The sequence below is a fragment of the Bos indicus genome, chromosome 11 (genome assembly GCF_029378745.1).
Source record: "Bos indicus isolate NIAB-ARS_2022 breed Sahiwal x Tharparkar chromosome 11, NIAB-ARS_B.indTharparkar_mat_pri_1.0, whole genome shotgun sequence".
NCBI lineage: Eukaryota > Metazoa > Chordata > Mammalia > Artiodactyla > Bovidae > Bos > Bos indicus.
Genome location: NC_091770.1, coordinates 103471009 through 103490862, shown reverse-complemented (window position 1 = coordinate 103490862; position 19854 = coordinate 103471009). Strand labels below are relative to the sequence as shown.

At 60.4% G+C, this 19854-nt stretch overlaps 1 protein-coding gene across 13 annotated transcripts in view; it reads left to right on the top strand.

Annotated features, from left to right (window-relative positions):
* Positions 1-19854, top strand: part of CCDC187 (coiled-coil domain containing 187) — a 55652-nt gene that overhangs the window by 1615 nt on the left and 34183 nt on the right. For 8 of the 13 annotated variants that reach the window (XR_011569496.1, XM_070799566.1, XM_070799564.1 and 5 more), the window contains exons 1-6: positions 4266-4396; positions 5975-6480; positions 7251-7343; positions 10412-10507; positions 15848-17010; positions 17211-17305. Coding sequence is in view for 12 of the 13 variants with exons in the window: in XM_070799566.1 (XP_070655667.1) it covers positions 4371-4396; positions 5975-6480; positions 7251-7343; positions 10412-10507; positions 15848-17010; positions 17211-17305 (1979 nt within the window). In the remaining variant the exon portion in view is untranslated. Of the gene's footprint in view, positions 1-4244; positions 4397-4946; positions 5392-5974; positions 6481-7250; positions 7344-10411; positions 10508-15847; positions 17011-17210; positions 17306-19854 lie in introns of those variants that run through there. The other 5 variants (XM_070799562.1, XM_070799561.1, XM_070799568.1 and 2 more) reach the window with 5 other exon arrangements.

Here is a 19854-nt window from a genome sequence, read left to right as displayed (position 1 = left end):
GTCTATGTGTGGTATGTATTGTGTGTCTGTGTGTGTGTGTGTCTGTATGTGAGGTGTGTGTGTTGTGTGTCTGTGGTGTATGTGTATCTGTGTGTGTTGTCTGTGTGTGAGGTGTGTGTGTTGTGTGTCTGTGTGGTGTGTGTGTGTGAGGTGTGTCTGTTGTGTGTCTGTGGTGTATGTGTATCTGTGTGTGTTGTCTATATGTGAGGTGTATGTGTTGTGTGTCTGTGTGGTGTGTGTGTCTGTGTGTGAGGTGTGTGTATTGTGTGTCTGTGTGTGGTGTGTGGTGTGTGTCTGTGTGGTGTGTGTGTCTGTGTGTGAGGTGTGTCTGTATATGAGGTGTGTGTGTTGTGTGTCTGGGGTGTATGTGTGTCTGTGTGTGCTGTCTGTATGTGAGGTGCGTGTGTTGTGTGTCTGTATGTGACATGTGTGTGTTTTGTGTCTGTGTGTGTTGTGTGTCTGTATGGTGTGTGGCTGTGGTGTATGTGTGTCTGTGTGTGAGGTGTGTGTGTTGTGTGTCTGTGGTGTATGTGTGTCTGTGTGTGTTGTCTGTGTGTGGGGTGTGTGTGTTGTGTGTCTGTGTGGTGTGTGTGTCTGTGTGTGAGGTGTGTGTGTTGTGTGTCTGTGTGTGTGCTGTATGTCCGTGTGTGTGGCGGTTGTCCGAGGGGACACGTGTGTCTCTGAGCCTCAGGGCAGGCTGTCTGCAGGTCACTTCCCGAAGGGCCCAGGGCCTGGCTCAGCCTCGGGCTGGCCTCCTGCAGCCTCTTGGCCCCTGGCCCTCAGCCCCCCAGCCTGCTCCTGTGGAGACGCTCGGGCCCCGTGTCCCCAGGCTGGGCCGGCAGGCGGCCGGCGGGTGCCGTGGCGACGCGCAGGGCCGTGCCCACTGTTGCTGCTGTGCCTCCTCTGTGGTCTCTGCCGGGGGCCCCGGGGGCTGTGGGCGTGGTGGGCCGAGGGCCGCAGCCTGCTCGGGCTTGCTCGGGCCGGCGTTCCTGGGGACACGGCGGGGACAGTAAACAGCGCAGCTGTTCAGAGCAGAGCCAGGCCGGCTTCCAGGAGACAGCGCCGTCCTGCCCTCTGCCAGCCGGCGGGGCCACCTCTCACGCTACAGCGGGCTGCGGGGGCGGTGGCCCCGGCCAGGGACGGCCCCGGGTGGCAGCGAGGGACAGAACCAGCTGCTCGGGCGGGGCACCACTTTCCGGCCTGGCTGTGGGGGTCAGGCACGGCAGGAGGCCTGGGCTGGCCCGAGTGTGGACAGAGGCGTCTGCTCTCGTTTCTCACCGGGTGCCCGGCCTGGGGCGGGCACTGAGTACCAGGTGTCTTCTGACACTCATGAGAGCCCCACCGAAGGAAGTTGCTGTTGTGCCCACTTTCCTGATGAGGAAACTGAACGCCCTCCCCGAGGTCACCAGGGGGTACCTGGCAAGCCTGGAGTCGGGACCCCACCACGGCACCCACCAGGAGCCGGGCAGAGGGACCCGGGGACGATGGGCTTGCTCTTTGCACCAGCCCCTCCCAGCCGAGAACCCTGTCCTTCATGAGCCTACGCTGCTCTGATCAGAACCAGCCTGGCCCTGGAGACCCATGGGTGCTGTCTCTCCCAGCTCCGGGGGAGTGGCTGGCCGTAGAGACTCCTGCCCGGCTTCCGGTCCTGCCAGGGCCAGGACACGAGACTGCGGCTGAGCCTGTCTGAGCCATCAGAGTGGGGCTCCTCCCAAGGGACCCTCAGTGGGACAGCTGAGATGAGACCCCCCACTCCTCCACACGGGGCCCAGCTGGGCTGGGGGCTATGGCTGCTGCTAAGTCGCTTCAGTCGTGTCCGACTCTGTGAGACCCCATAGATGGCAGCCCACCAGGCTTCCCCGTCCCTGGGATTCTCCAGGCAAGAACACTGGAGTGGGTTGCCACTTCCTTCTCTACTACATGAAAGTGAAGGGAAAGTGAAGGCACTCAGTCGTGTCCGACTCTTAGTGACCCCATGGACTGCAGCCCACCAGGCTCCTCCGTCCATGGGATTTTCCAGGCAAGAGTACTGGAGTGGGGTGCCATTGCCTTCTCCGGGGGCTCCTGCAGCCATCTGCATCTGCATTCAGGCCACTGCCACCCCATAGTCATCCCTGACCTGGGGGAGGGGAAGCAGACAAACAGGGCCCCGCTCCCAGGGAGGGGAGGGGATCTTCCTTGGAGAGTGCATCACGCTGGCAGGAGCCGGGGAGGGGTCAGGAGGGCGGGCTGCAGGCCCCACACCCGCTGGAGGGGTTCAGCTGAGATGCTGCGGGCACACCTGCAGGGGGGAGGGCGGCTGTCCGCCCCCCACCATCACCTCTGCCCAGCGGCCTTCTTGGAGCCGCGCAGAACGTGACCCCAGGGGGGACCCGACTCTGCCACTCGTGGCCATCCAGCTGCAGCCCGGCTCAGAGCCAGGTGGCCGCCCCCGCGGAAACTAACAGTGTGGCGTGCAGGGGTGGCAGGAACGGGGGGCCCTGGGCCTGGAGCGGCCTGACTCCGGGGTGAGCGGCTGCGTCTGGAAGGGGCTCCGCAGCTAGGTGGGCAGGAGGAGAGGGAACCCGCTTGGGGCTTGTCAGAGCTCACAGGGCGACAGAGGCCATTGGGTCTGATTCCAAGTTCGCCCCGCATTCATGTCCAGGATTGTGCTTTTATCGCCAGTAGCCCCAGTGGCTCGACAGGTAAAGACTCTGCCTGCGAAGCAGGAGATGCAGGAGGTTCGATCCCTGGGTAGAGAAGATTCCCCCAGGGAAGGAAATGGCAATCCACTCCAGTGTTCCTGCTTGGAGAATCCGAGGGACGGAGGAGCCTGGCGGGCTACACTCCGTGGGGTGGCACAGTTGGACGCGACTGAGCACGCACACGCATGCAGCATGCACACGGAGGGTTTGAAGTGACTGCCCCGCCGTGTTTGTGGCCCAGCTTCTTCCTGGAGAAGTCGGTCTCTGCTGACTGCTGGGGGCAGCTTAGTCCCTGCTAGGAACAAAGGGTCACCAGGCTCATCTGTTAGGAGAAACTTCTCGTGTTGGGGCTCCTGCCACTTGCCCTCAGAGTGACCCTTTCTCTCTGCCCTCCAGAGGGGGCTGGGAGTCCAGAAGATGCTGGGAGGATGCCCCCCGCCCCAGGGACCCCAATTGATGGGGAAGCCTGAGGGCCTAGCGGAGGGAAGTCGTTCAGAGGCCTGGGGTCAGGCCTCTGCTCGGGTGTGTGATCCTGCGGCCAGAGCGAAGGAGGGGCGGGAAGGGCTTTCATTCTCACCAAGGTCGCAGGGGGATTTGCCGGGGGGAGTGAAGGAGATGGAGCTGTCTGGGGGTCCTCTCAGCTGTCCAGACTCTAAGGGCTGTGTGGGGGACACTGTGGTCATTCCTGACGATGTCCCCCCGCCACCCAAACTTGCAGCCACGTCCTAAGACCTGCTGCCCCCCCTGCGTGTCAGGCACCGTGCCATGACACGCCGCGTCCTGCAGCCCTCCTGGAAGGGCCTGCTGCCCTGTGCAGACCGGGGTCAGTGTCCCAGGGCCCGAGCCACTCCCAAACACCCTGAATGTATTTCAGCTTCACCAGGCGACGTCCCCAGTGGAGCGGGCCAGCCTGGGCAGGGCGGGACTCCGGGCCAGGGGCAAGGGGCAGAGCTGACCCCACGGGGCTGCCGACTGGGGAACCTGACCGCAGAGGGGCGCCGTCTTTCTGGGTCACCAGTGTGTTTGAGGGCCCCAGGGCCGGAGGCTGGATCTGGGGTCCGGGCGGCTCTGTACCTGCCCCAACCCGGTGCCAACGGCGGGGAGGTTGAGTCGGGGCGGAGTGGGGCACCAGGCAGGGTCCGTCCCGGGCCGCTCCTGCTCTGACTGGCAGCGAAAGCTGGGGCTGTGTCCCAGTGACCAGAGCCCTGCCCTGCGTCCTGCCCAGACGGCAGCGCCTACAGGCATCCCTGGCTCCCCAGGGGGAGTCCCTTAGAGGGAACCTCTAGGACAGCTCTCCATTCTCCATGCCTGCCTGGAATTACAGGGTCTGGGGTCTTTTGATGCAGACCCCCCCCCCCACTTTCTTAGGGGCCATTCTGGAAGGAGTGCCTTCAGGGCTATTGCTAACATTGATAAATATCACAGCCCCTGAGCTATTCCCAGACGGACCGCTGGTGAGTGCTGGCTGCTCTGCAGGGCCCTGCTGCAGGGGTGAACTCACCAGAGCTCACAATACCCAGGGGCAGGGGTGGGGTCCCTGGTTGCCCAAGGTTACCCTGCCGGCTAGGGCGGAGCTGGATTTGAACCAGCTCTCCTCCTGGGGGACCATGCCGAGCCCAGGGCCAGCAGACCGCAGAGCCCACGTCCTCCCCACCACGCTGCCCTGCCGGGCTTGTCGAGCAGGTGATGGGAAGCCCGCTGGAGGTGGCCAGGTGGGGACGCTCAGGCCTCCACAGCGACCATTTCTGTGGTCAAAGGGGTGTGCTGAGCCTGTGCCAGGGAGCGGGATGCCAGGCACGCTTCCCCGGACCAGTTCCCAGAAGCCGAAGTATCAGGGCCGAACCTCTCAGCCCCTCGTCCAGCTGCTGGTGACTTGCCCTGGGCTGGCTCCTCTCCTGTGCCCGGACCCTCAGGCTGACCCCAACCCGGAGCTGAGCCTTGAGCCCGACACCAGTGTGTGGCTGAGCCCATGCCTGCCCCTGCCCACCCCCGGCCCTAGCCCCTCACATAATCCCCACTCTGGCCCAGGCCGAGCCTGACCCCAGCCCAGGCCAGCTCACCACGTACGGCAGCCGCTGGCCCCGGTGCCCTAGGAGGACCGGGGTGGGCGTGCTGCCTGGGGGCCCAGCAAGAGCTGCAGGCCCGGCTCTCTGCTGCTGCATGACACGGGGTTATTATGCTGTCATGAGGTCACCCGGAATTCTCACCCTCCACTGAGGGTCAGTGCATTGGGAAGCCCCACCGTCCCAGGCTTTTGCCAGTCCAGGGCCTGGCAGCCCACTGCGCCCACCCCGTTTCCGTGACTGTCCTGAGAGTTTCCAGCATGGGCCAGGGGACCGGGACAGGCCAGCACCGGGAGCCAGGCAGCGGCCAGCTCACCTTGAGCTGGGGAGGACGCCAGGCGGCCGAGCATGAGGCTGTGGGCCCAGGGCTGCCCCGTGAAAGCACCATCGGGGCCAAGGGCAGGCGGTGACGGAGGCTCACTGGCTCCGCCTTCGCTCCCAGCCCTGCTGCCATGGCCGCCTTGGCCATGGTGATGCTGCCCGCCTGCCGGGGGGACGTGATCCAGCCCCACCCCAAAGAGAGCCAGAGGCAGTGCCCCGTCTCCCTCGGGGCCGCAGGGGGACGGGCGTTCCGGAGGGCCAGCGCCAAGTCCAGGCCGTGTTTATGCCGACTCAGGTGCTCGTGTCAGCTCGCGGATGTTGAGGTGCCGTCAGGGAGGTGGCCACGCCTTCCCTGGGGGGAGCCAAGGTGGTGTGGTGAGCGGGGTCACGGGCCAGGGTGCTTCTGTGTGCCATCTCCCTGAGTCTGTAAATTGGGCTGACAGTGGTGCCCACCCGAAAGGGGTGTGGTTGGGATCCGAGAGAGAGCGTCGCTGCACTGCCACCCATGGAGGGGGCTGCATTTTATTGGCCCCTCATCCCTTTCTCCAGGGATCGAACCCCTGGTGGCTTAGACAGTAAAGCGTCTGCCCACAATGCGGGAGACCTGGGTTCGATCCAAGGGTTGGGAAGATCTCCTGGAGAAGGCAATGGAAACCCACTCCAGTACTGTTGCCTGGAAAATCCCATAGACGGAGGAGCCTGCTGGGCTACAGTCCATGGGGTCGCAGAGAGTCGGACACGACTGAGCAACTTCACGTTCACTTTTCATCCCTGTCTCACTCTGAGACAGGAAAACGGAGCGGGAGCGTCCTGGAGACAGTGTGTGGGACAGGGTACTGGAGACGTGTTGCTCAGCACCTCCACGTCTCTGCGCCTGACAGGTTGTGTCTGCCTCTCTCCCCCAAGGGAAGACAGGCTCTGCCCACTGGCAGCTGAAGATGACGCCATGGCGGCTGTGAAGTGGCCCGAGCCCCGCCGGCAGGCCGGCGCCCTGTGGGGATCTCCCGCTGCGGCCTGGTCTGACCACACTGAGGAGCCTGGCCGCCGGGGGCAAGTCTGCAGCGTCCCCATGTGGTTGACCGACGAGGAGGCCAAGGATGGGGACAGCTCTGTGTCGTCGGGCCGCCTCTCCGGCTCCTCGGGGGGCCACGAGTCGTGCACCCCTCCCCACAGGACTTGGACCGAGAGGGCCCCCCAGGTGCCGAGGCCACCGCGGCAGCCGAGAGAGAGCAACCCCCGGCTGGAGCAGCTGAGGGACAAGATCCGGGCCCAGGCCCAGCGGCAGGCCAGCTGCGCCTCGCTGGGCACCTCGACACCCTCCAGCGCCTCATACCTCTACAAAGCCCCCACACCAGCGCCCCGGAGGAAGGCCCGAAAGCCGTCAAACCCCCCGCCAGCCCCGGCCTACCCAGGTCAGTGGGGCAGCTCTCTCCAGGGACAGGCAGGAAGAGGGGAGAAAGTGATGAGATTGGGCCAATGCAGGCCGGGCCCCACCTGGGCTGGTGGCCCCCTGGGAGGCTGGGGCGGTGCGCCCCGCAGCCCTGGAGGGTCTCGGAGCCTGGGAAGCTGAGTGGAGACAGAGCCCTCCCGGGGCTGCGTGTGAGCTGGGTTTAAGCACGAGGAAGCATTGACTCATCCGGGACATGGAGACCGCCTGGTGGAAACAAGAAGGAGGGTGGGTGCAGGGGCAGGCACCTGGAGGCTGGAGGGTGTGCGAGGGGCATGGACAGGAGGAGGCCAGCAGGAGGCCCCCGAGGGGAGACTGCACTCAAACCAGGAGCTTTTGAGCGGCGGCCAAAGGAGGACCTTTCCTTGGACACTTCTTCACGGCCTCACCGTCCTCACGATGCCCCTTCTCCTGCTGCACCAGGCTCAGGCAGACTGTCTGCGCTGTGCTCAGTCGCTCAGTCGTGTCCGACTCTTTTTGACCCCATAGACTGCAGCCCTCCAGGCTCCTCTGTCCATAGGAATTCTCCAGGCAACAACACTGGAGTGGGTTGCCATGCCCTCCTCCAGGGGATCTTTCCAACACAGGGATTGAACCCAGGTCTTTCGCATTGCAGGTGGATTCTTTACCAGCTAAGCCACCAGGGAAGCCAAGGCCTTGGACATGGACTCCGTAGTCCACGGGGTGGCAAAGAGTCAGATGCAAATGAGTGACTCACTTTTACTTTCACTTCAGGCATCCTGAGTGGAACTGAAAGTGGAGTTGAAGAGAAGGCAACCCCTGGCCAGGGGCGCGAGGCCTCCAGGGTCTCCCTGAACCAGATCTCAGGTGAGTGGCCCTGTGGCCAGCCATCCCAGCACCCCCCACCCCCCTGGACACTCAGACCAGGTGTGGGCAGCATGGTTATGGAGCCAGCAGTCTCCAGGCAGCCTCTCTCTCACTCTGTGGGATTGGCTCTGTTACCTCCCCTCACCGAGGAGGATACTGAGGGTCAGAGAGGACCCCAGCTGTGAAGGGCCCAAGCAGGGATTTGCTCTCAGCCTGCCATTCTCTAGAGCCCACTTTCCAGTCACCAGGGAAGGAATCCAGATGGGCTCTGCAGGGCAGGCTGGGGCTCAAAGCACAGGGGCCCTGGGCAAGGACATCTGCTGGCTGAGCTGCTCTGCACAGCATGGTCACAGGCCGGCCACAGTCTGGGCTTGAGGCCGTTCAGCTCCCGTCAGCTCCTGGGCTTGCCGGTCTGTTCTGCAGGCAGAAGGCATTGCTAACCTGTCCCACAGATGACCTTGCCCAGCCTGGGAGAAGCTGAAGGGTCGACACTAGGCTGGCAGACTTCCAGATGGGGGAGGAAGGGTCCAAGGTCCCAGAGAACCAGTAGACTCTGGCTCACTCAGCAGGTAGGAGGGGTGAGTCTGAGTTGGGGTGAGTCTGAGTTAGGGTGTGGGGGGCGGACTGGAGCTGCTCCCAGGGCTAAGGAACCTTGGCATCACCGCCGTAGGATAGTTGGAAGGTTCTGGGCAGGGAGACCTCGGCAGGTCTGGGCATTGACTGCTTCCTCAGTTTGTGGGGTGGGCACCGGGTGGAGGGGCCGTCTCTATAGTCCAGCAGGATTCTGGAGACCCCAGAAAGGGGCGGGGAGAGGGCTCAGGAGCTGAGGTCAGGCTGCCCTGGAGGCCCGAGGCTTCGGGGGTCTCTGGCCAGGGTTTTTAAGAGTCAGGCCCTCAGGGTTCCGTCACCTATCCTAGCAGTGCTGTGGTGGGTAGGGTGGGATGAGGGTTGGTCGACATTTGAGTCTACATCCTCTGGCTGGCAGCCACAGACCCGCTTCCGGTCTGCCCAGCCAGAGGTGCAAGCCAAGTGCAGCCCCAGGTAGAGTGAGGGGTGCCAGCCGTGTGAAGCCAAGAAGCAGAGCCTCTCTCTGACCCAGCTCTGGCCTGATCGTGGACCCTGGCGGCTCCCCGGAAGTGGCGGTGGCCCGCGTGAACTCCCTGGTCTCTCCCCTTGGGGATAAAGGACCTCGATGGCCTTGGCTCATCCCACAGGTCATTGTCCCCGTCCCCCCACACGGAGGCTGCTGGGGCCTCTCGGCTAAAATCATGACCCGGCCATGGTCTCTCAGGGAGCTCAGTGCCCAGTGGCATCAGTCACCAGCCCCTCCTCATTTTAGAATCCTCTGGAAGCAGGGCATGGGTCAGGGCCTGGTCTTTTTTTTTTTTCAATTGTGGCAAAATACACATAAAGTTTAGAGATGAAGATTTGATCACTAGATTGGGAAGATCCCCCTGGAGTAGGAAATGGCAACCCACTCCAGTACTCTTGCCTGGGAAATCCCATGGACAGAGGAGCCTGGCGGGCTACAGTCCGTGGAGTCTTAGAGTCGGACACAACTACACACACACTGAGTTTACCATTTTTACTATGTTTATGTACAAAGTTACTTTGTTTCCAGGGGTTTGACCCCTCTAGGGACTTCATATGAGTGAAATCCAACGGGGTTTGTCCTTTCGTGAGAACCTAGGGCTCAAGGCTGCTCCTGTCGAGGCCGGAGGGACGGGCCAAGGCCAGGACCCAGCTGCTCTGCAGAGGCCTGGGAATCCCTGGGGCCTGACTCCTCTCTTGGCATGCTCCCCAGGCCTCCTGGGGACACGCTGGGCTGGGCTGGGCCGGGCCGGCTCTCACGGCTCACCAGCTGGGTGGCCGTTTGGTGTTTCCCAGATGCCGCCCCCACCCAGCAGGGTACAGAGACGAATGAGGCCAAACAGAGCGGGGCCAGGCCGAACACTGGCCTTTGGGCAGCCGGCCCCTGTGCCTGCTGCGGGACTTGGTTCTCCTGTCCCCGCCCATCCAGGTGGGGCAGCCCCGCCGTGCCAAGGCCCCTCTGGGTCTGGTGCACACTGCTTTCCCTGAACGTTCAGGAAACTAAGATCATGGCTTCCGATCCCATCACTTCATGGCAAATAGATGGGGAAACAGTGGAAACAGTGGCTGACTTTATTTTTCTGGGCTCTAAAATCACTGCAGATGGTGACTGCGGTCATGAAATTAAAAGACGCTTGCTCCTTGGAAGGTTTGTCTATGACAAACCTAGACAGCATGTTAAAGAGCAGAGACATCACTTTTCCAACAAAGGTCCGTATAGTCAAAGCTAAGGTTTTTCCAATAGTCATGTACAGATGTGAGAGTTGGAGCTTAAAGAAGGCTGAGTGCCGAAGAATTGATGCTTTCGGATTATGTTGCTGGAAAAGACTCTCAAGAGTCTCTTGGACTGTGAGGAGATCAAACCAATCAATCCTAAAGGAAATCAACCTTGAATATTCACTGGAAGGACTGATGCTGAAGCTGAAGCTCCAATATTTTGGCCACCTGATGCAAAGAGTTGACTCACTGGAAAAAACCCTGATGCTGAGGGAAGGAGAAGGAGGCAACAGAGACTGAGATGGTTAGATAGCATCACTGACTCAATGGACATGAATTTGAGCACACTCCAGGGGATAGTGGAGGACAGGGAGGCCTGGCGTGCTGCAGTCCACGGGGTCGCAAAGAGTTGGACACGACTGAGCGACTGAACAACCACCTCTCCCCGACGAGCCGATGTCCCATCTGGCTAGCTGCCTGCCACAGCTTTGCTTGTGGGCCTATCCAGTCATTTATTCACTCAACAAACACAAGTGCTGTGGGCCAGCTCGCATGCCAGGGGCTGTGCTCAGGGGCTCTGGGGGCTGGTGCACGGTCAGGGCTGTGAGGGAGGGTGAGGCGAGCCCAACCCTGCAGGGGATTTCCCCGGGGGGCAGGGGGCGGCATGCTGGGACAGTCAGGGGCTGGAGAGCAGGCTGATCGTGTGCTGTGTCGATACTCAACCTTCTCTCCCTTGCCTCCCTCTCCTCCTCTCGGTGAAGCTGCACAGGAGAAAACCAAAAGGATGAAAAGTAATTCTTGCAAAACAGAGAAGGCACCCAAGCCGCCTGCCCCTAGGAGAGCTGCCAAAGACACAGGTAGGGTTGGCCCCCGCAGGGCCCGGCAGGGGTTGGGGACAGAACATTAGGGTCCAGGCTCAGGAGGCGGGCGTGTGGCTCGTTTCCAGAGCCCAGACAGCGGGTGCTGCACTGGCTGCTGATGGACGTGCTTGCTTTCTCGTGACTCGGCATCGCCGGACAAGCCGTGGCCATTTTGCTGCCATCAACGGCGGGAAGCGTGACTGAGGGATGAGTCTCCCTGTCGCCTGGTTTGGAATGTAGACACTAGGCAGTGAGCCCGGGAGGCCGGCTTCCCCCTGGGGTGCCTGGTGGGAGGAAAGGCCAGGCAGTGCCCACCTCCCACAACCCCTTGGGGAGGATGCGTCAGCTGCCTGGGGGTTCTGTGCAGGGGTCGTGGTGGTGCTGGGCCACTCAGTCGCAGAGAAATTCCTAACTCAGAAGTCTCCCCTGAGGGTGGGTCTTGAGGTTGTGTCCAGCGAAGACCCAGCTGCCCAGCTGGCCGGTTCGTGGAGCTTGTGGGGTGAATGAGCTGGATGTGGGCTATGGGGAGCGGAGCGGGCAGCCTTCTTCTGGGCCTGCCTTCAGAACAGCCTGGGTGGGATGGGGTGACACGCTCAGGGCTGGGCTCCCTCTTCCCGTGTGTGCCAAGCACGCAGGCAACACCGGCTCATGTAAGTCCTCACAGCTCTCCTCGGAGGCAGACAGGCTTGCTCCCATTTTGTAGATGAGGAAACCGAGGCTCAGTTTCCTGCCTGCCTGGGGTCACACTGGCCAACCAGGCTTGGCTGTGGCCCTGTGCTCCCTGCCTGAGAGAGCCCAGCTGTGCACACTTGGACCCGCGCCTGGAAACCTGCAGGCCCACCCTCAGGGCCTGGGCTCTGGGACCACCGCACCACAGACTTTGGGGACACCAGTTGAGAGCCCCCCCAGGTGGGGAGAGCCCTGGGGGGCTGAGGTCTGCTCTGTGGGGACCCCGATCTTGCTCAGAGTCAGCAACACTGGTGTTGGCACTGTTTTTCAGCATCTCTGTGCCTCAGTTTCCCCCGGGCACGATATCGCAGTCCTGGAGGGGAGTGCCAGTGTGAGGTCTGCCCATGTCTTCAGATACCTGCCTCTTCTGCCCTTGGGCAGACCCACAGTTCCAGCGGGCTGAGTGACTGTCCTCTGTGCCTCAATGGAGGTGGGCCCAGAGCAATGTGGGGGCACGTTGGCGAAACCTCCACTGGATAGAGTGAGGGGTGCCAGGAGACAGGCCACCGAGCAAGCACAAAAATAACAATTTTCCGCATCATGTTCCCCCTGCTCCTGGACCGTGGGGTTTGTTTTATTTTAATGGCTCCTTTGAAAAATGACCTGCCTTCTGCCTGACACTGGGTCAGAAGGGCGTGCCACGGGCTGCATTCATCACCGTGACCGCCGCGCCGCCCTGCCGGAGCTGACCATTAGTCTCTGTCAGTGACGAAGTCACAGCTGGGCTAAGAAGAGATGAGTCTGGGTTCAGAGGTCAGAGCCACAGGACTTGGGAATTGGATGAATTAGAAATTTGCTGTAGTTAACAAAAAATTAAATCACAATAGTTATAAAATATTCATCCATCCGGGCTGAGGGAAAATGAAGCCCGATATTTAATTTCAGATTATAGCACCTTACTTTGCATTTTTTATCATAGATTAGGTTGGCCCTGGAACTTTGACAGGGCACTTGGGGACTTCATCCATTTCCACAGATTAAAAATCCTCTCGTAAAAAAATTAATTGCCATTAAACGGCTCTGCGGAAGGAAAAACGTGCCCACCAGGGCCCATTTATTGACCTGGACCCCTCTGGCCGGCTAATGGGGAAGCCAGTGATGTCGGGGCCTGCGGGTGGGGGTGCTCAGAGGGGCCTGCGGCCCCCTCCTCACCCAGCGTGGTCCCTGCTCAGGGCCCCACCCAGTGAGTGTGGCCTTTTTCGTGCAGAGCAACAGCTTTGGGATTCAGGATGCAGGACCCTCGCTGGGGAGCCCACCCCCCAGGTCCCCCTCATAGGTCAAACTCGGCAGGCAGGTGGACAGTCCCGGGCTCAGCCCTGGTCAGCAGAAGCCTGACCTTTCTGGGAAACTTCTGCAGTGGGGGTGACTGCTTCTCTTTTTCATCCTTGTGGAGAGATGCGTACAGATGGGGAAATTGAGGCACAGGGAAGTGGTCACTTGCTCAAGGCCTGTGGCTGGAGAATGGAGGAGCGGGGATTTAAATCCATGTCTTATGGCTCAGCTGGTAAAGAATCTGCCTGCAATGCAGGAGACCTGGGTTCGATCCCTGGATCGGGAAGATCCCCTGGAGAAGAGATAGGCTACCCACTCCAGTATTCTGGCCTGGAGAATTCCATGGACTGTCTAGTCCATGGGGTCACAAAGAGTCGGACACAACTGAGTGACTCTCACGTTTTCACTGGTTGGACAGGGGCTTCTCAGGTGGTGATGTTGGTAAAGAACCCACCTGCCAATGCAGGTGGGCCCGATCCCTGGTAGGGAAGATCCCCTGGAGAAGGGAATGACTTCTCATTCCAGTATTCTGGCCTGGAGAATCCCAGGGACAGAGGAGCCTGGCGGGTTATAGTCCATGGGGTCGCTGAGAGTCAGACAGGGCTGAGAGACTAACACTTTCCCTTTCCTGGGACTCAGGACACCAGCGCTCTCCGCCTCCGCTACCCCAGGAGCCTGGGGCGGAGGGCGTGGTCGCAGAGGGGGGCGTGTCTTGGAGGACTCTTCCAAGGGCGTGGCTTTGCAGAGGGCGTGGTCACGGCCTCGCTCCTTCCTGGGGCTTGGCCTCTAGGAGGCGTGGCCTCTGGGGGCGTGGTCTGCGTCGCCCTTCCCTTTCAGGGAGCTCGGTGCTCAGGCCTGTGTCCCAAGTCTCAGTCTGGGCTGGGGAGGGCGCCGAGTCTAGGGAGCAGGGTGTGCTAGGTGGGTGATCTCTGCGGTGAGGCGCCCTCTTCGAGCAGAAATGCCCCCAGGACAAGTCTTGGTCTGGGTAGTTTTGTTTTCCTGGGGCGCTGCCTGGGCTGGCTCCCTGCCGTGTGTGTGTGTGTGTGTGTGTGTGTGTGTGTGTGTGTGTGTGTGAGCGTGTGTGTGAGTGCTCAAGGTCAGCCACTGCTTCTGCCTCTGCCTCTGCCAGGGCCCTTATGGTTGGGTTTGTGATGATGGTGGGGCTGCTAATGGCATTTGGTGAGGGTGATTTGGGATTACGAAGTAAAACCTTGATAAATGATGTTTATGACGTGATGGCATTTATTAAAGAAAGTGTTTATGTTTGGGATGTGGCAGCTGTCTGTTTCCACACACTGTCCGGGCCCCTCATCCTGCCGCCCTGGGTGGCTTTGCTGCTGCCAAGATCTTAGCTTTCTCTGCCCAACAAAGCCTGGGCTGGGGAGGGCGAATAAAAAAGCCAAATAGAAACAGATGGAGCCAGTTTGGAGGAAATGGAAGGGTGGCTTTAATCCTCCGTGGGAGGAGGTGGGGAACACAGTAGGTCTGCGCCTCGAGAACTGTGCCCCACTTCCATGAGGAATCTGGGGATCGCATAGAGGAGGGCTCACAGTCAGGGGTCGGTGCTACGGAACAGAGACGTGAGGATCCTGTATTCTTCTTCCTGTTCCTCTTGCACTGTTTCAAAACCGGTCACAGGCTGGTGTCAGTAGCCCAGTGGCTGGGCCCTTTGTCCTTCTTGTGTCGTACTGTGACCTCCTTCCTGTAATGCAAAAAGAGACCTCCGAGAGGTGGTCTGCAAAAGAGTGCTGTAAAGGGGAGCACCAGGAACAGGAGGTGATCAGCACAGCGTTAAAGGATAGTAGGGCTTCCCTGGTGGCTCAGACAGGAAAGAATCTGCCTTCTGCGCAAGGGACCTGGGTTCCATCCCTGGGTCAGGAAGATCCCCTGGAGAAGGGAATGGCAACTCCCTCCAGTATTTTTGCCTGGGGAATCCTGTGGACAGAGGAGCCCCGTGGGCTACAGTCCATGGGGTCACAGAGTCAGACACGACTGAGCGACTCACACTGTAGGATAGTAGGTTCAGAACGAGCTCCTGCGGAGTCAGAGGGCAGAAAAGCAACCTCGGTTGCAGACTACAGGCTAGGGACAGCTGAGAACGCGGAGTGATCACGCCTGCTCACTGTTCTCTTCATCTTCTTTGTTCTCAGGAAAGGAAAGAGAAGTTCAGCCTTCTATTTCCCCTTTTCTCGGCAACAGCTTCCTTGATTCCCACCCTGATCCCCGCTCTCACCAGATTAAAAACAAATTAGTTTCCTCTGGTTCAGGGCAAGTGATTACCGACAGTGCCGCCCCCGCCCTGCGAGCTCTGGGTGTGCGAGCGATTGTCTTTGCTTCTGACCAGCCTTTACAGAGCACGTGCGGTGCTCGAGGGCCTGCGTTCTGTGTTTTACAGAGAAATCCATAGGGAGTACGTTTTATTACCCCTGAGGGCCAGAGAAATCAGGTCACACGTCCAGGTCATCCTGAGACTCAACTTCGCCCAGGATGCTGGCTAATGGCTGGGGTGTCGCCCAGCGCCAGAGTGGCCTGGACCCAAGTGTTTTCACCCTGTCCCCTCCAGGAGCGTGTGACCTGGTCTCCTGGCTCTGTGAGGAGCTGCCAGCCTTCCCCTCTGGGCCGGCACGCGGAGGGCCCCGGGCACTTGGCTGTATATGTGTTTTCTCTTTAAGATTCTGAGTTGGTGGGTGTTCATGCCTGGAGGAAAGGACAAGCCCTGGTGAGGGTGTGCTGGGGCCCCTGCCCGCCCTCCCCAGGCTCCAGAGCAAGATCCCCTCGAGAGACCAGGCCCCCGTGGCAGAATTAGGTACCTCGTGCCTCCACCTGGACTCTGCTCCGCTCCGTGTGGCATCTTGGGGGTGGGCGCTGGGGTAGAGACGCCCAGGCGGCAATGGCATTGGGGTGCAGGTGTGGCACCCATTCCCCCGGAGACCTGTCAGACACCCACCAAACCCACCAGCATACAGGGGCTTCTGGGACTCGCTGCGTTTAAAAAAAACCAAAAAGAGGGCTTCTGTCCCTGAGAAGCAAATTTCTGCTCCTGGAAGGCAGGGCATGACCACCAGGCTGTCCTGACTTAGAGAATGCAGGCCTGCAGCCACAGTGGCTCCCAGGAGACGTCTGTCACCCGCACCCCCCGACACACATACTCAGTTTTCGACATGTTCAGAGAGGGTGGCTCTGTGCCAGACGCCTGGGCACAGCTGTGAGTCACCCAGACGTGGCATCTGCCCCCAGAGGGCTCCTGCGAGTGGATGTTGAGAGCAGAGCCAAGATGGGGGGTCTCTAGGGGGGCTCTGCGCCTCCTGGCAACCCCGCGACTGCCTGTCTTTGCAGATCACGGGAAGAAGGTTGGAGCCACTGAGAGCTCCCCTGTCCACCCCCAGACGCCAAGTCCAGCCTCTGTCCACAGTGACCTGCAGATGCCCTCAGACAACGTGCCCACCCTGGCTTCCCGCGATCCACCCGTGAACGTCCAGGCTGCTATGGCCGTCCTTCGAGACCTCCGCCAGCAAATCCAGGCCGGGCTGGAGCTGGCCCAGACTCGCCACACGAGCCGAGGACTGGAGCTGCATGGCCTGGCAGGGAGGAGGCGGCCAGGCCCCTGGAAACCCCCAGACGTCAGGGGTGCCTTCTGGAAGAGCCCTGGGGCCCCGACGGACAGGCTGCCCACCTCTGAGAGGGCTGGGAGCCTCCCTGCTGCACAGCGCTGGAGCCCTGTGGCCGGGTGGGAGTCCTATCCACACAGGACCTGGGTGGCCCCAGGACGGGACACCTCCTTCCAGAGATGCGTGAGCCCCACCGAAGGGCCGAACTCCTTCCCGCAGCGGCCCTGGAGCGCCTCGGCCAGGCAGGCCTCCTGCCCACCAAAGACCTGGGCTTTCCAAGGACGAGACCCCTCCTTGCAGAGGCCTGGGAGCCCCACCGAAAGGTGGGTCCCCTTCCTGCAGCGGTCCTGGAGCGCCTCGGCCGGGCAGGCCTGGGGTCCACAGAGGGCCTGGACTGCTTGTGAAGACGCGGCAGACCCCGCCCCGAGGCCGTGGAGCCCTCTGGAAAGGCTGAGCCAACCCACCTGGCGGCCCTGGAGCACCTCCTTCACACAGGGGCCCAGCCCCCTGTATCAGGGCAGGGGTCCCCTGCGGACCCCCTCAGGGGCCAAGCTCGCCTGGCCGAGGCCCAGCCAGGGTGCCCTTCGGAAAGCACCTGAGAAGGAGAATGAGGTGCGGCCACCTCGGCCTTGCCCCAAGCCCCGGGGGACCCTGGGCCCCCTCCACGGCTCCGAGTCCCTGCGTGAGTTCATGCGCCAGAAGACTGCAGCCTGGCGGCGGCAGGCCCTGGAAGAAAAGGCCTCGGCCATGCGCTCGCTGGAGCTCAGAAACCAGAGGCTGCAGGGTGCCCACAGGAAGCAGAGGGAGGCCGTGCTGGGCAGAGCCGTCCCCGTGGTCTCCCAGACGACCCCCGGCATCGTGACCTTCGTCCCGCACGCGGCACAGTCCAGGGTATGTGGCAGCTCAGACACCCGGCTCCCCTGGCCTCCATGGGGCTTTGCGGGGACCCCATTGCCTCTGTCTCTGCCCGCCCTCCCCCTAGAAGGGACCAGCCTGTGATTCCCGCGGAGGCCGGGGCCAGCTCCGAGGCTGAGACAGGGTCTGGGGTCTTGTGGCTGGGCTGGGGCTGACAGCATCCTTCTCTGCTTTAGGATCTGGAAGCCGCCGCCGGGCCGGGGGCGCCGGTGCTGCAGTGGAGCAAGGTGACTTCCGGTATGGTACTGGGGGACCAGGAGGCCCCGGGCAGGTGGGTGTGAGGGGCCGGGGCTGGGCTTCCTGGGGGGGCTCTCCTGGGCAGGGGTTGGCTTGCTCTGTCCAGAGCTGCACAGAGCCTGTGATCAGGGCTGCGTTGGTTTCCACTGAGGTGAGATTGCTGTTATGTAAAGTTAACGTTTATAAGCTGAGCTATTCAGGGGCCCTTAGCACATTCACAATATTGTGAAACCAACCACCACCTCTGTCTAGTCCCAAAACATTTCATCACCCAAAAGGAAACCCAGTTCCCATTCTCAGGCACCCCCCCACTCCTCCCCTGAGCCCCGAGGCCCCTCCATTCCTCCCCTGAGCCCCAATCTGCTGTTCATCCTTATGGATTCACCTGTTCTTTCTTTTTTTCCCCCATGTACTGTACAGGAGGTCCTTGTTGGTTATCCATTTTAAATACAGCAGCATGTACATGTCCATCCCGAGCTCCCTAACTATCCCTTCCCCTCATCTTTCCTCTGGGCAACTGTAAGTTCATTTTCTGAGTCTGTGCGTCTCTTTCTGTTTTGTAAGTAAGTTCCTTTGTGTCATTTCTTTTTAGATTCCTCATATGAGGGATGTCACACGATATTTCTCCTTCTCTGTCTGACTGACTTCACTCAGTGTGACAATCTCTACGTCTATCCCTGTTGCTGCAGGCGGCATTATCTTATTGTTTCATGGCCGAGTAACATTCCATCGCATATACCTACCACATCTTCTTTATCCATTCCTCTGTCGATGGACACCTAGGTTGCTTCCGTGTCTCAGCTGCAATGAACACTGGGTTGCATGTATCCTTTTGGATCACGTTTTTTTTTTCCAGATAAATGTCCAGGACTAGGGTTGCCCAGGACTATGCTATGCCCAGGACATAGGGTCATATGGTAGCTCTGTTTTTAGGTTTTTGAGGAACCTCCATACTGGACTCTGTAGTGGTTGTACCGATTTACATTCCCACCAACAGTGGAGGAGGGTTCCCTTCTCTCCACACCCTCTCCAGCATTTGTTGTCAGTGGATTTTTTTATGATGGCCATTCTGGCTGGCTGGATTCACCTCCTCTGGTGTCTCACATCAGTTGAGACAGCACAGGGCCTCTGTGCCTGACTCCCTCCTCTGAGCGTGTTTTCCAGGTTCATCCATGTTGCAGCCTGCGTCAGGACTTCCTTCCTTTTTATGGCTGAGTAATATTCCACTGGGGCATCCCCCACATTTTGCACACCCGTAGTCAGCTCATGGACTTGTGGGCTGTTTCCCTCTTTCGGCCGCTCTGATTGAAACATCTAAGCACCTGTTTTCAGCTCTCTTGTGCATGCACCCAGGAGGAGAGTTGTCCGGTCACGTGGTACCTCTGTGTCTCACTCACGGAGGCACTGCTGGGCTGTATTGGCTGTGACCACACCATTGTGCATCCCCCCGAGCAGCGCAGGAGAAACCGTGTCTCCCGTCCCCGCCACACCTTCCTATGCTGCCCCCTCGCTGACACTTTCTCTTGGCTTTCGCTGCAATGTGCTTTCCTTTCTTGGCGGCAGCTGTGCAGGCGGCGCTTCCCCCGGCAGCATTGAAGTGCAGGGTGGGAGCCCTCCCGCCACCTTTCTGGGGGACTGAGCGTCCAGGCTCCCCGGAGGCTGCCCTTCCCAGTGCTCGTCCCCACGGCGAAGGGCTGTGGGCAGTGCCCTGGGGGCTTCCGGCCAGGGCCAGCCACTTACTGGCCACCTGCCTGGTGACAAGGGTAGGGCAATATGACGAGGAGCTCACAGCCGGGTTCCAGGAGTGTCATCCACTTGTGGCCGGGGGGGAGGAGCGGACCCAGACGGGCTGAGGACAGGGGTCCCCGCAAGGCACTGCCCCACCAGGAGCTGCCTGCCCTGGGCTCACTCTGAACCTGTGTCCTGGGTGTGCCTTTGGCAGCCAGCGTTCTGGGAGGGGGCTTTGGGCTGAACCCCTTGGAGCTCAGCACCCACCCCTCTTTGCAGCCGCTCACCTCAGTGGATTGGACACCCTCCCCTGACCCCTGGCTCCTGGAAGTTTCTCTCTCTGGCTCCCTTTTGCTTCATTTGTTTTAAAAGTGCACGTCCCTGAGCCACATCCCCAGATTCAGGGTCCACAGGGCAGCCCGGGGTCTGCATCTCTTTTTAACTTCTCAGGGTTGGTGTCTGGTCACACCCAGACGAGGACACAGGTGCAAAGTGAACATGCACACTGAGCGTGCGTGTCGCCTGCTGCCCCTCGGGCAGCCCCCACCGGACAGGCTGCAGGGGTCCTCGCTGCGCGGCTCCTTCAGCTGGACACGATGCTGAGGGATGTCCATCTCCGTGGGTGGGGCGGCTCTAGGTCCTTCATCTTGCTTTGCTGTGTCCTTTTTTTTCATTTACAAACATTTCACTTAAAATACACATAACATCCCCTTCATGGACCACAGCCTTGTCACGGTGAAGAGGCTTGCAAAACTCAGTGAAGCTATGAGCCATGCTGTGCAGAGCCACCTGGATGGACAGGTCATACTGAAGAGTTCTGACAAAACGTGGTTCACTGGAGAAGGGAATGGCAAG